Source organism: Alligator sinensis, unplaced genomic scaffold (assembly GCF_000455745.1).
Source record: "Alligator sinensis unplaced genomic scaffold, ASM45574v1 scaffold954_1, whole genome shotgun sequence".
Classification (NCBI taxonomy): Eukaryota; Metazoa; Chordata; order Crocodylia; family Alligatoridae; genus Alligator; species Alligator sinensis.
In genome coordinates, this window is record NW_005842228.1 from 559,215 (window position 1) to 575,124 (window position 15,910).

General features: G+C 44.0%; 1 protein-coding gene across 3 annotated transcripts in view; it reads right to left on the reverse strand.

Moving 5' to 3' along the window:
* Positions 1 to 15,910, reverse strand: part of CIB2 (calcium and integrin binding family member 2) — a 116,892-nt gene that overhangs the window by 47,919 nt on the left and 53,063 nt on the right. For all 3 annotated transcript variants that reach the window (XM_006027214.3, XM_025208410.1, XM_025208411.1), the window contains one exon: positions 13,287 to 13,398. In XM_006027214.3, coding sequence (XP_006027276.1) covers positions 13,287 to 13,398 — 112 coding nt within the window. The remainder of the gene's footprint in view (positions 1 to 13,286; positions 13,399 to 15,910) is intronic.

Below are 15,910 nucleotides of genomic sequence, written 5' to 3' on the forward strand. Positions count from 1 at the left end.
GAGACTGGGGCCCTGGGCCCTCTTCAGCCTCCGCAAGAGAAGGTTGAGAGGCGACCTTGTGGCTGCCTATAAATTAATCACGGGGGCACAGAAGGGAATTGGTGAGGCTCTACTCACCAAGGCGCCCCTGGGAGTTACAAGAAATAATGGCCATAAGCTAACAGAGAGCAGATTTAGACTGGACATTAGGAAGAACTTCTTCACAGTTCGAGTGGCCAAGGTCTGGAACGGGCTCCCAAGGGAGATGGTGCTCTCCCCTACCCTGAGGGTCTTCAAGAGGAGGTTAGATAGGCATCTGGCTGGGGTCATCTGAACCCAGCACTCTTTTCTGCCTATGCAGGGGGTTGGACTTGATGATCTATTGAGGTCCCTTCTGACCCTAACATCTATGAATTTCTGAATCTATGGGATGCTGGAAGGGACACTGGGAATGAAAAAATGTTCTCCGCATTGTATATTTGCAGCATGGACTCTAATTTTGATACTTGGAAATCCCAGTATCAAGAAAAAAGATGCTGAAAAAAGCGATGCAGGACACACTCTTAGACCATGCCCTAAAGCAACCAGAAGCTGGGGCCTCCAGTGAGATGCTCTGGCCACGTCTGTATGGCTGCCCAGTGCCCCTGCTGCTCCAGCATGCTGGGGCAAATAGGAGCAGGGCAAGGCTGCAGCATGACCCAGACCCAGGCACTGTCCCAGGTAAGCAGGGACGTGGGGGAGGGGAGGGGGGCACTGGGGTTGTAGGGGTTGGGGGGAACTGTTCAGGAGAGGTGGGTCCCCTGCCCACCCCCCTGCCCTGTGCACAGCCTCCCCACAGCAGCAGTGGCTATCAGGGCACTCATAGCCCACTACTGACTGGCAAAGCCCCCCAGTAGCACAGCTTGGCTCCGGCCACCTGATGTTTGGCACCGCCTGTGCAACAAGGTACTGCACTGACCCAGCCCACTAGCATGTGCCCTCAGGCAAAACTGGGCCGCTCTTGCTGTCCTGGGGTCCCGGCAGCACACGCAAGAGCCGCGCACCCTCAAGCTGGGCCAGGTCCTGCCTGCATAGAGCTGACCTGGCTCGAAGGCACACAGGGCATGTGGAGGCAGGACCTGGCCTGGCCTGAGGGTGCATGGCCCCTGCGTGTGGTGCCAGGATGCCAGGTGACAGCAACAGCAGCCTGGTTTTCTTTGGGGGCATGTGCTAGTGGGCTGACGCCATGAAGCACCAGGTCCCAGGTGGCCAGGGCTGTGCCACACTGCCAGGAGGCTCTACCAGTCAGTGATTGCTGGGGCCTGGGCACAGGTGCAGGGAGAAGACCAGCAAGGCCTGGCACTGCTCAGAGTCATAAAACCATGGGTGGAAAGCTACAGATGGACTCATGTCTTGGTGCTGGGACAGAGCTGCAGCCAGGAGGGAGCAAGTGGAGGCAGTCAGGGACTGTGGGTCAGGAATGAGGGGTGCTGGGGGTGGGAGGAGTGCTGTGGGAAGGGAGTGAAGGTCAAGGGCAGGAACAGGACACCAGCATATCAGTGCTGCTCAGTGCCCCACATCCTGGTGAGCGAAGGGGGCAGGGGCAGCTCTGATTTTTTTATGATAAAAAAACCAAAAGCAAACACCAAAGCATACAGATATTTAGAAATTATTTTATTATGATGATAGAGGCACTGGTACGCTGGAAATATATCAATAAAAAAATGCCCAACTGATCTCTCTCTATATAGTGGCATTTCATCTAAGTAGTGGAAGAACACAGATTTTGGGTATTTTAATGAGAATTTGGGTTTCTTATCAGAGAATTTGCAATTTTTAAACAGGGGACACCAGGATCTCTGCTGGTGAGGCAAGTGGTGAGACCCAGGCAGAGGAGCCTGCCCAGGGCCAGAACCAGGCCCAGCAGGAGGGCAGATGAGGTGGTTGACCTGGTCATTTGGGGCAACGGGACATGCTTTTTGGCGTTCAAAGTGGGCCACCACAGCAAGCACATCTTCTGAGCGATAGCTGCCCAGATGGCAGAGTGGGGGCACCAGAAGACATGACCGCAGTGCCACCCAAAGGCCAATTGTGCAGCCACGGCCCACTGGCAGCTGGCCCAGAGGTGCACAATGCTCTGCTGCAGTGCCCATACCACAGCCCAGGTGGTCATGCAGTCCTCGTCCAAGTCTGGTAGGCATGCAGCCATGGGACTGCAGGTCACAGACAGGCAGCAGACCCACTGCCAGACTGCTGGAATGGGTAGAGGGTACAGGGGCCACTCCAGGTTACAGCTGCTTCAGCAGTCCAGCTGGCACAAGGGGCTAGTGTCTCCAGAAACCAACTGGCCGGGCCTCAGAAATTCCCAAAGGCAAGTAGCCCTGAGCTGTTCACCAGGGCAGCTTTTTTTACTGCTGGGGCCAGCACAGGTGCTGGCCCCAGTCTCTAGTTCCCCTTGGCTGAAGATCCAGGAGGAGCTGGGTAAGGTTAATTTGCCTAAAGTGGCACAACTTGCCCCACACCAAAATGCATGTTCAGGCACATGTGCTGAGGCACAAATCTCCGGCACAAATTTGTGCTGCTGCTATTTGTGCTGCTGCAAGTGCACGAGTCTGCATGTATGGATGCAACCTCAGGGTGCATCCGGACATGTGCGGATGTTTGGTTCCCCGGGAACAAGTACTGGCAGTACACCTTGCAGCTGAACTTGCGTTGCACCGTTTTTCTTTTCCTCACATTTTTTTTTTGACCCCTAGATATCCAGGGGTCAAAAAAAAACAGCAGAAAAAAAAATCTTGTGCAGCACATGTTCAGGCAGCGCACACTTGCAATGCAGAGAACACTGGGCTGTGCGGTATGTGGCATTGCAAATGTGTTTGCAGCACCACATACCACACAACCGCGGTCATCTGGATGGGCCCTAGGAGTTCATTCCCAAATCTAATTGAATTTCAAAAGGAGTTGAGCTTTTAACTTCCTTAAATACCTTTGCAAATGCCAATTGGCTTTTATAACAAATGTATGTTCCAGGTTTGATCTTACAATTCAAGGATTTGCAACTCAACTCAAATGCTGATCAACTCAAACGTTGATCTAGCAACTCAAATGCTACCTCTCGACATTTCAATTGATTCCTGGACTATAGAGGACATTTTTGAGAAGAGGTTTATTGGTTACGCATATTGTGGCTGGGAAAAGAAGAGCTGCTGTCTATTCTGCTGGCATCTACAATAGTGATTAAGTGCCCTAATTAATGGTTAGGCTGGTGTTTGGCTTTTTGAGACACTAGAAAAACATCTTTCACAACTCCTAAAAAGGCCACTTTTTACAGATACAGCATACATGTGTAATTGCTTGTGAACTTTGATAAAAAGCTTGACATAACTAAAAGCTAGAACTGAGATCTGAATAACTAGTTCTTAGATATCTTGATCTCTTTCTGTTCAGGAATTGCTGTTGAGCATACTGCAATTTCTCAATTATAATGATTATTTAAAAAGGACTTTCAAATAATTGCTTTGGATATTTTTTTTTATCTGTGACTTTTGTTCTATAAGTTCTCTGTAAATATTTGAAATCTCACATTTGAACCGCCTGTATTAGCTGCCCCTAGATAAAGAAGTCACATGGTATGTTTTTTTTCTCTGACTGAACTAGGAAAACCCTTACAAATTGTTTTTCCAGCTAAACCAGTTCAAAATACCCTTCTATAATTATTCTTCAGGCTTACCTAAATCTGCTATTGCTATAACAACTTTTTGTGAATTTCTTCCTAGAAAAAGCAAAAACAAAAGAGCATGGACACAGCCCATAATAACTCCTTATATTTAAATGAATATTTGAAAAACACTCCTTACAGTATTTCTTGGCTGTAGTACTAGCCCTCTAAAATCTAATCTCCTCTAGACAAGGAATGTAAGCCAAGTTGTGCATGTATACCCCACCCTAACTGGAGACTGGGTATAACTGGCAAAGTTCAGTTACTTGACATTATGCACAAAGCTAAGCAAGGGATAGTAATATCTTGATTGCCTGAATGACAAGGGAAACAGTATAGCACACAAATACCTTTAACAGAGAAAAGGATCCCTGGTTGCCAGTTTCCCCTTTCATGGCCTTCTAACAGATACGAACGCGCTTCTCTTCTTGATTATCCCTCATCCACTTTTAAAGCAAATAGCATTCCTTAGATCCTGAAAATGAGATGTCAAAATACACCTAAGGGTGGTAGGCTTTTTAAGCAGCTCTTAGAGGTTAAGATCAAGATAGGTATCTGATACATACTCTAACTAAGGCATAGGAACAGATCAGTACATACTGATCTAATAGGTCTTTCAATTACTAACTTCAGTGACTTATTTTAGCCCAATGTGCAATCATTTTCTATTATAAAGAACAAACAAAAAGATACTGAAGGTTACTGGATACACAGCTCATCTCAATGTTTCACTGCATTTTAGTAATTCTCTTTTATCTGAATATTCTACTTAAAAATCCGGCTCCTGACTACCTGTGTACCTTCATCAGTGGCAGCTCTTGGGTTTCTGTTTTAGCATTTACGAAAGGGGCAAAACATTTAAGAATTCAAATGAACTGGCTGATCAACAAATCACAAATACGGGGAGAAGACCTAACATGAAAAAATCCAGTGTACAAAACTGGCTTTTGAGCATCCCTACACAGCAACCTACCTATCAGGGAGCTAGGGACAGATGCTGACAACATTTAAATTAGCACAGAGGAATCAGTTGGCAATGTCTGCCTCACTGGAATGATTCAAGGAAGATGAGGAGGAAGAGTGCAGAATTCTTGCACTGCAGCTGGCCTTGTATGCTAATTCTAGAGTATGAAGTTATAAGTAACTCATACATGGCTTGGATAGGAAAAGATGACTGATCATCCAAGATGTGTCCAGCTGGTCCTAAAGGTGTTTCAGGGGAATGTCAGATTCCCTCAAGATCCAGATATTTATAGTGCTACCCATTTAAGACAAAAAACTGCCTGGAATCATGCTCATGTAATAAGACTGACGGATTAGAGGGCTCAGACTTTAATGGAAGAAGCCAAATTGAATAAATTGGTGTAGCTCTGTTAACTTCAATGGAGTGAAAGGCACACCAGCAGTTATCTTTACATATTTCCTTTCCCCAGTATTGATTTCTCCTCCAGCAGACAGAACTGAAAGCCCCTCACTCTATCATGTATTAATGAATGATATATTGCAGATTAAAATTTGTGGCTATTAGCAAACTTTCTCTCCTTGTATCACAGAAGTGGCATTTCAATTCCTCTTGGCTCAGCCATTACAGTGTATGATAGAGATCCTTCTCCTCTACAGCAGCTGAATCTAATTTAGAAAAGTGCATTATTGATTCTGTTCATTTATCAGATTCTGTGGCACTAGTGTTGAGTACAGCCTTGCCAGTAACAACAAATAAAACAAAAAGAAAAAACTGCCTGTGAGACAAGAATATACTCTGTCTCAAAAATATATTTAAAATTCAATAGATAGTTTGTTCAGTGTTTTTCTTTCTGGAGACCAAGTTGTTAGCTTCATCTTCAGTTATAAGTGAATTAAACAGCTACTGATGGTAGAAACTCTTAAAGAGATCTTTTCAGCTCTTTATTTAGAAAAGTTGCAAATGTAAAGCTAACATAAACTTTCTTGGTGCATAAGCAAAAAGGATAATTGCCATTTCTTCAGCTACTACGTTTGTGGGAAAAAGACTGTATTTTTTTTCTGTTTGTACAGTTCCTGGCACAGTAGAGTCCTTGTCCATAACTGGAACTCTCAAAGGTGACTGCAATACAAATAAACAACAGTAATTTTCTAAGGCAGTATTGGCATAAATGGGAAATCAAATTGCTTCCCCCAAAATAACTCCACCATGGAGGCAAATTTACCAGTCCTTGAAAGAAAGATACTTTATGAATAGTTTAAAAATCAGTTTTCCAGATAAAATTCCAAAATCAAGGAATTTACAAAAAATATCACAAGGAATTTAAAATATCAGATGAAACTGGAGCAACTGGGGTAAAATTTGACACTAAGATTTGTCACCTTTTCATCAACACAAGCTTCAACATTTTTACCAAGCTCCATTCTCATATACATTTCTCAAAGCAAGAAAGAAGCCTCAAAAATTTTGTACATGCTCTCAGAGAAGCCAATAGGTATGCAAACCTTTGCCCCACGGGGCATGTATTGCACTCTATTTCAGCTATAATGAAGAAGGTCATTAATGAGCTTTTTTATGTGCCTGATCCTATATCATTAGGGTCAAGTAGAATTCTTACCATGTCTCTGTTTCTTTCACTTCACTTTGAATTAATTTCTCAGAGGGTAATCAACAATCAACCTATTCTGGATTCACTTACTGACTTAAAGTCAAGTGTTTCTATTACCAATATTCTGAGGTATCCAATTACCCCTGAACTTCTAGTTTGATGCTAATGTAAAATGTAAAGGTTTGTTGACCCTTCGCACTACCTAAATGCCAACGGTTACAGTGACGGGTGAGTTGCAAACATGACAGATTAGAGATCCATGTCATATTTATTTAAATTGTCCTTGCAAGGGATTGTTGAGTCAGAGAAACAGTTTCTAAATCAAAGAGCCCTAATGACACAATTTATGACACTGATATGATTCAATTTGAATGCAATATTTCTGAGAAAGAAGCAGCAGACAGAAGGCTAAACGCAATTAGGGGCACATTAGACATTCTTATCCTCTGATATTGTTTTAAATGTGCAGCTCATGATGTCTTATATTCCTATGCACACAATACATGATCTACTATTTTCCTTACCCTCTTTCTCTTTATGTTCATGTAGATATGGTATCTGTTGTAACAGGGTGTCTCAAACAACAATACCTTATACATTTATATAGTCTTGATCATCTAGTGATCTGGCAGAACTTCTAAAGAGTGGTTAAGTATTACCCGTTTCCCAGCTACACATACCAGCATACTAGCATCATAGCTGCCTGTTTTGAAGCACTTAGGTGGGGCAAAGCAGCTAGAAATTCATAGATCCGGACTTATGGGGACGTACCCATACGTTTATACTAACCACCCTTTCAGTCAGGAGGAAAGATGTGTAGATAGAGACTGTTCCACTCTGTTACACTCCATAGAACCTTGACAATAGGTAAAGGAACAATCCAGAGGTTGCTTTCACTTACACTGAGGATTGGTTCTGGGACCAAAGAGCAGCAAAAGAGGACATAAAGCCACCTTTGTTGTGCCCACCTTTCATCTGCACCAGTTTTCCACAACTGAGGATTCAGCCCAGAAATCTAATTGGGCCTACTGGGTGCTAGGCACTTTTGACCATCTAGCCACTGATTTAGCTGCCCAGGTTTGAAAATCTTGTGGTGCGTACACACATACCAACTTTCTGACAGTTAAGCTGACTTAACTTTTTTAAGTTGACTTAACTGTCAGAGCACATGCACATATGTGGAGCATAGTCGACTTTAATGTGGCACGAAATAATAAACCTCTGAGGTGTATTATCTTGAGTCACATTAGTTAAGTCAACTTAGCTCACAAGATGGCTGCCACCATGTCAAGGAGTTGTGTGTATATACACTCCAACACGGCTTAACTTAAGCCAACTTAGTTAAGTCACCTTATTTTAAGTTGACTTAGTACGTATGTATGCACCTTTGGTTGCTATATTGTTTAAGTTAACTCAAAGTGTGGTATCTAAAATGAGAGGCCAGTTTTGAAAAATGTACTGCTAAACTCTGTGCCTGGGTTTTCCCACTTAGGAGTAGTACCTGTTCCCGTTAGGAATGACACCACTTGCCCACCTTGGCAATACATGCTTTGAGCTCTAGGAATAATAATAAAGAATTTGAATATCAGAAACTTTTGCATAAAAGAACAAATAGGACTAATTAAAATATATTTGAAATAAACGTTTTCTGCTCCAAAAAATGGTTTTTTTAATGGATTATGAGCAATTAAAATACACTATGCTGGCACAAGTGATAAAATTAAATATTCAACACTACATTTTTAAATACAATTTCACAAAAGAATACTGGTTTGGGGAATACTGCTTATACTAAATTGTATAGCTAAATAATAAACTTTGAACTGCCCTCTTTTCATTTTCTTTTAATACTGTCATAGTATTTATCATGTTGTACAAGAGAAGAAATCTTTCTGAAATCACTGATTACCCATGGGCTTGTTCTTATTTAATTATAACAGGAACAGGATGTGTTTCAATACGGACAAGTGCAGGGTGCTGCACTTGGGTAGTAGGAACCAGCAGCACACTTATACGATGGGGAACTCCCTACTTGAGAGCACGGAGGCGGAAAGGGATCTTGGTGTCCTTACTGACTCCAAGATGAACATGGGCCGACAATGCGAGGTCATGGTTGGCAGGGCTAACCGGACCTTGTCGTGCATCCACAGGTGCATCTCGAGTAGAGCCAGGGAGGTGATCCTCCCCCTCTATGCGACGCTGGTCAGGCCGCAGCTGGAGTATTGTGTCCAGTTCTGTGCGCCCCATTTCAGGAGGGATGTGGACAACATGGAGAGGGTCCAGAGGAGGGCCACCCGCATGATCCGGGGACAACAGGGCAGACCCTACAGTGAGAGACTGCGGGACCTGAACCTATTCAGCCTCCACAAGAGAAGGCTGAGGGGGGACCTGGTGACCGTCTATAAACTCACTAGGGGGAACCAGAAGGGTTTGGGGGAGACGCTGTTTCCCCTAGCCCCTGCTGGCATAACAAGGAGTAATGGGCACAAGTTGATGGAGAGGAGGTACAGATTGGACATCCGAAAAAACTACTTCACAGTTAGGGCGGCTAGGAGCTGGAACCAACTTCCAAGGGAGGTGGTGCTGGCCCCTACCCTGGGGATCTTTAAGAAGAGGCTGGATACCTACCTGGCTGGACTCATTTAAGTCCCGTTTTTTGTTTAGGGTTCTTTTGTTGTTCTCCCGCCCTGGCGGGGGGTCGGGCTAGAAGATCTATTAGGTCCCTTCCGACCCTAAAACTATGAAACTATGAAACACCTATATATTCTATTCTATTCTATCCTATTCTATCCTATTCCAGTTGCAATGTAACAGTTTGCAATCAAGGCTGTTGAATCTGAATGCATATATGGTTGGTATTATGAATTAGTATAGCTAGTCTGGGGATCGGTTCTGTCAGCTGCCAGGGGAAGGAGCTCCTGCAGAGAAGAACTGCTCAGAAACGCTGTGGCTGCCACATATGCTGCTTACAGAACTAGTGGGGCTCCAGGAGCTCATCAAGTACCCTGGGCTGCGAAGCACTCAATGCTCAGGGAGAAGTTTGTCTCTTTTAAAGAGACAGAGTGTACCCTGCACTGTTTATATTATGTTATAGCCCAGGGGCTCATATTTTTGTTGTTGTTTGTACACTGGTGGACTGGGATGTGGCTAATTGGGGAACAGGAGGCCTCATTGTGGCACACTACCATGTAGAGCCCCAGTACCAGAGAGGGCACAGAGACAGGCTGGCAGAGAGTAGCATCAGAGAGGGCCCAGTGACTACAAGAGGCTGAGCTAGACTGAGGCCTCATAAAATGGGACAACATTTAAATACCACCTTCAAGGCATGGGGCGTGGTAAAGGGCAGGTTTTGGAACCACACATCTAGCCCATAAGGCTGGGGTGTCTCGTGAGACACCTGCTCAGAGTGGGATCCAGCAAGCAGTCTAAGAACCCACATGATTCAGTAGGGTCTTTCAGGACCATGACTGTGCAGCAACTTGAGGGCAGCCTCCCTATCTATTATCTTAACCAACAAGATATGGCAGACAAGACTAGAAGGCACCTGCAGGGCAAAGCTGGCATGGTCATGGAGCCCTAAGGGCATCACAACCACCCCTGGGGACCCCGCACCGTGAAAAATGTATAAATATCGCAAATAATATGCTTAGAACTTGCTGAAGAGATCAAAGTATCCTTGCATGATAAAATCCTCTCATTTTCTTCATAAACCCAACTTATGAACTGCAGGTTTATTAGGCCTCTTAAGCCAAACGTATACCTGCAGTTCTGAAAAAAGTATTACAAGATTATTTTATAAAATTAAATTATTACGACATGAAAGCCAGTCAAGTGCTTGACAACAAATAGGCAGACAAGGTTCTTTGGGTGAATCTGATATCTTTTATTAGGCCAACTTAAATAGTTGGGGGAAAAAAATTTAAGCAAGATTTCGAGTTCAAAAACCCTTTGTCGTCAGGCTAAGGAAGTTTCAGCAATTGGTGTGTGGCTCTTCCTGGATGGAATGAAAAGTAATGCATACAAGATAGGCAGTCAGTGAAGATGTAGACTGAGGAGTCAATGGGTGAGAGAGAGGCTGGGTTGGGGGAAGAGAAGGGGGATGAATAGTGGAGAGGTACCTGGGGAATCAGATGTCAGGTAGGTTATAATGTGTCATAAATCCAATATCTGTATTTAGTTCATGATTTTTTGTATCCAGGAGGTTGATGAAGTGGAGTTCATAGGCTCGTCTCTGGGAAGTGTTGTGTAAGTTTCCTTTGAGGGTCAGGACTGAGAGATTGGAGAGAGAGTGGTTTTCTTGTGCGAGAGGTGCCCCCACAGGTAACTGGGTATTCCTGTCTTTGATAGATTTCTGGTGTGCGTTCATTCTGGTGCGCAGTTGTTGTTTGGTCTCTCCTACGTATTTTCCATCAGGGCATTTGGTGCATTGGATGAGATATATTATATTTCTGGAGGTGCAGCTGTAAGATGCAGGAATGTTGATGTCTCTGTTGTGGGGTGTAGGAGTTGTGGGGGAGGTGGAGATGTGTTGGCAGGTTTTGCATTTCTTATCATCGCATGGTCTGGATTCATTTGGTGTGTTCTGGGCCTGAGGAAGTTTGCTTCTGGTGATGAGGTTAGCGAGGTTTGGTGCTTGTTTGAAGGCTAGGATGGGTGGCTCTGGGAAGATCTCTTTAAGAATAGGGTCTCTTTCTAGTATGAGTTGCAATTGTTTGAGGATTTTCCGTATGGGTTCGAGGGAGGGGTGATATGTCATAACCAGCGGTGTCCAATTTGTGGGGGGTTTTCTTCTGTACTGCAGCAATTCTTCACGTGGTATCCAGGTGGCTCTTTTGAATCTCACTAACCTCATCACCAGAAGCAAACTTCCTCAGGCCCAGAACACACCACCTCCAGAAATGTATTATATCTCATCCAATGCACCAAATGCCCTGATGGAAAATATGTAGAAGAGCAAACAACAACTGCGCACCAGAATGAACGTGCACCAGAAATCTATCAAAGACAAGAACACCCAGTTACCTGTGGGGGCACATTTCTCACAAGAAAACCACTCTCTCTTCAATCTCTCAGTCCTGAACCTCAAAGAAAACTTACACACCACTTCCCAGAGACAAGTCTATGAACTACACTTCATCAACCTCCTGGATACTAAAAATCATGGACTAAATATAGACATTGGATTTATGACACATTATAACCTGCCTGACATCTGATTCCCCAGGTACTTCTCCCCTATTCATCTCCCTTCTCTCCTCCCCACTCCAGCCTGTCTCTCACCCATTGACTCCTCAATCTACATCTTCACTGACTGCCTATCTTGCATGCATACCAGCCCCGCCTCTGGCTTCTTTATTTTTCATTCCATCCAGGAAGAGCGCACACCAACTGCTGAAACTTCGTCAGCCAGACGAAGGGTTTTTGAACCCGAAAGCTTGCTTAAATTTTTTTCCCCCAACTATTTAAGTTGGTCTAATAAAAGATATCAGATTCACCCAAAGAACCTTGTCTGCCTATGTCCTTAGACTAACACGGCTACAACCTACACCCCTGTAACACAGAAGACAACAAATACATTTTTCTGAGCAAAGCAGGCTACTTGTGAAAATGTATGGCTTTGTCCCAGCCCCAAACATATACCATATGTGCTAGTTGAAGAGCAGGGAGTTTATGAACTTCTGTTTGAGTTCTGCTTTAGATGCCTTTCAGTGGGTGCATCCACACATGCCCCCCCCCAGTGCAGTTGTTACTGTGCCTTTATTCAGTACTTGCTTTAGGAAGTACCGAATGATGGCACAGTAACAGCCGTTACATCCTGGCGACGCACAGTTATTTTTAGCAGCTATGTAGCCGTAGCAATGCACTATAGCAAGGTAGCTTGTCACTACAGCGAAGTAGCGTCAGCATCACGGTTTGTGCCCACCAATGCTATGTTGCTGTAGTGTCACATGTAGCATCCCAGCATGTACTGATTTCAGAACAGCACTATTATTTATTCATACAGATAATGCATTTGCTTTTGTTCTATTTAGATGGTGACTATTGTGCTATATGATAGAGAAATATGAAAACATAAAAAAAGAAGTGAAAAAAAAATCTTGTTAGAATATTTTTGCTCTTAAAAACGAGGCTGACACTTCCTATAACAATATTGGGGAGTAAACAATAGTTTTTGCGTGAAACTGCAAGTAGAAACTGTTCACTAACATATTTTATATTATACAGAAAACTAACATACAATTAAATAAATTGCTTCAATAGATTAATTGGTATCTAACAACTGAATCTTGTCCTATTAAAATTATGGCATGGTTAATGGCTATAATATGATTTAAAAAGATAAAAGTTCGGAGTCGCATTTTTTGCCCTCAAATATTTGCAAACATGAGTCTGATTTTGATCGTCTTACAGACACCTCGCCTTTTGTTCATGATGCCATGGATCAGTTTTCCTCTCCTGCTTATCATCATAATATCCCTATGGCAACACAAGGGATAGTAATCATCATATAATATCTGCCCTTCGTGGCTAAGTAATACAGAGAAGTTATTAGTGTGCTCTTTGTTTATTTTTGTGCAATTTAGCCACAAGGAAAGGAATTGGCACCATTTGACCAGCCAGCTTTATGCAGATTGCAAACAAGTCCTCCAGATACTACTGTGAAAGACTTGCTGGTTTAATAGTCAATTCACAGGATTAGGCACCAGAAACTCCTGGGTTCAATCAGTTATTTGAAAACAGTTTCCACTGACTTCAGCAAGGACTGTATACATGTAGCTGAGGTCATGATATGACCCTCCCAAATTCTGATTCTGGCACTTTCTGCAATGGAGAAATCTCTACTTCATGCAGCTATTTAAAATCATTTCCAGTGTCTATTGCTTGCTTTGCCCTTGAACAGCACTGGCAAATGGAGGGTCTCAATTTTTTGCATGCATATATTTATAGTACCAAGCTCACTTCTTAGAGGCAAAGGTTCTGGGAAGTAGGCTGCAGCACTTATAACATGATTGTAATTTTAAAGTGGGTAGAAGCGATACCTTTAGTTCAGGCATGTTTATTATAAGCTGCATAGGGAGTTTAACATCTGGATCCTTGGTATAGTCCATGGGCACAACGTTTGGTGCCATTTCATGGTATCGGCCATGCAACCTGCAAACAAGCACAAAAAAAACCCTTTAAGTAACTAATTCTACTCACACAGTAAGTGAATTCATAATGTGTCTGTCTGTCTGCTCTAGTTCTCTTTTGTTTTGATTACAACAGCCATTTGTTTGTACCCACCAAACATTGCTCCTTTTAAAGATACTGGGCTTGACTATCACCAATGTCCATGTATAAATTAGATTGATCAGAATACAGAACGTAAGTGTTCACAGGTGTCAGTACACAATCATATAGGTACAGTACTGGTGCATCCATGGGTGGGTCAGGCCCAATTGGCAAAGGTGGCCCAGGGGCTATTTTTCAGTAAAAGCAAAGTGCAGCCACACAAGAACTGCATCACCTATTAAGCCAGTGACATGGCTCAAAGGTATTCAAAAGCCAAAGGATACATGACTGTACTGCTGCTCACCACAGTAAACAGAAACAGCAGTGTCATGCCTGCATAAATCAAGCCCCTTTCCTACTGTACTTCACTCATTCAGGAGATTTAAACCCATTTCTATTCTTTACTATTCACCTGTGGTCTGATCCCACACACCCTAACAAATAGGTAAGTCCATTAAGTTTAATAGCACTATACCTAAGTAATGGCTAATCTTATGGAGCAAAGAGAGCTTTTCTCTTTGCAGAATTTGGCCTTTGGTGTGAACTGGTATCAATGGGCCAAAAGGGAAAGGGTACATTCCAATACCAATTCCCTATGTCATACTCCTTAAAATGATTTTAAACAGCTACTTGTGCCAAAATAGTGTACGTGTATGAGTATGCATTTCTTGTTGGTACTCACAAATACCCATTCCTGCCTTGGCTCATGAAGCCCTACATAGGGCAGTTGGACCACCAAAAAACCCCCACATTTCAAATACTGCCTGAACAGGTGCTGCACAACTGTGAAGTGCACCTTTGTCCACTTCAAGGTGCTCTGGTGGGCTCTCAGTGTGCACCGTGAGGTAGAGGAGAATGTGCTGTGCTTCATCATCACTGCATATATCCTCCACAACATCTGTAAGACTGGGGGGAGGTCTTCCACAAAGACTGGGCAGAGGAGGTGTGGCACACAGACCAGGCATAGCACTCCTAGCATGCATGGAGGCTGGCAGAAGCAAGCCCCCAGAGGCTGTGTCCCTGGCCCACAAACCATTAGGTATTCCGGGTCTATGAAGGCCTAGCCAACTACCTCCTTGCCTGTGGAGACCAGGTGCACTCCCTAGATGAGTAGGGCTAGAGGGCTTCAAGTCCCCAAGTGCCCACACCCTGGCACTAAGTGATGGATCTCCTTCCCCACGCTCCTGCGGCCCTTCATCCCTGGTGAGGCTGGCCACAACCCTGACTGGCTGGACACCTTTCCCCACTGCCTCTCCTGATGGGTATGCACTAGGATGCAGGGAAATGGCACACAAGGAAGAGACAAGCCTCCATTTACAATGTTGCACTTGCCAAACTTTTCGTATTTTTATTAAAGAAAACCTGTTGAATGTTGCCCGTGTCAGAACTTGGTTCTTCTTCCCATCGATGCAAACCAGCAAACCTTTGGAGGGGGAGGGGTAGTGTGGGGGCAGTGGAAGCTTGGGAAAAGGGTGAATTAACTTGGAGGGGCAGTTAGAGTTGGGAATGGGGCAGGGGTTGGGGGCAGGGGGAAAGCTGCAGGGGCAGAACCCAACACAGAAACTTGGAAGAGAGGGTGGAGAACGGGGCTTTAAACCTGGCACATTCATTCCAAGATTCAGGAGTGAAGACTAGGGTCTTATACAAGTAGGAGCTAGACAGATGGGTGATCCTGGACCCACTGTCCACCTGAAAGGGCTGTGGGAGGAGGAGGGAGTGAGACAAGAGGCATCACCACAGCAGGGACTGGCAGACCCCCACATCCTCACCCCTAGCCCCCAAGGCCCAATCTCCCTCTGTGGGGACCTCAAACTCATGACCCTCATGACCTCAAACTTTCCAGGGGCTTCCAGCTTCCACCTGAGCATGGGCCAAGTGCTAGTCCACCTCTCTGCCAAAGAGGGCTGGGACAAGGGCACAAAGCACTTGGGGATGCTGGAGGACAGAGATGTAACTGTAATCATTAGGAGTACAATACAGATGTTCAGTAGTTTGGTCTAACCTGAATTGGACACAATTTAGTGTGCCTCAGACGTGATATATTCTAGGTTGCTTGCACCATTTTTACACTGGTTTATGTGCCGTGAATGTCAAGTTTCAGGTTTAGAGATCGATCTACATTCACTTAGATCATGTGCGAGATAGATGGTAACTATATTGTTATTGTGCTATAATGTTTGTTTGAAGCTTCTTTTAAAAAAGAGAAACATAGGGGTGCTCATTGGCAGGGGATGGTGGAGAAGAGAAGCAGCTGGAACCTTAACTAAGGTCTTTTAATTTTTTTTATGCTACCTGTTACTTTTGCTTAGGACAAAGTTTCAATCTCTTTGTATGGGTGCAACATCTGTACCAAAAAAAACATTCTCCAAAAGTAAAACAAGGATTTTTCCTG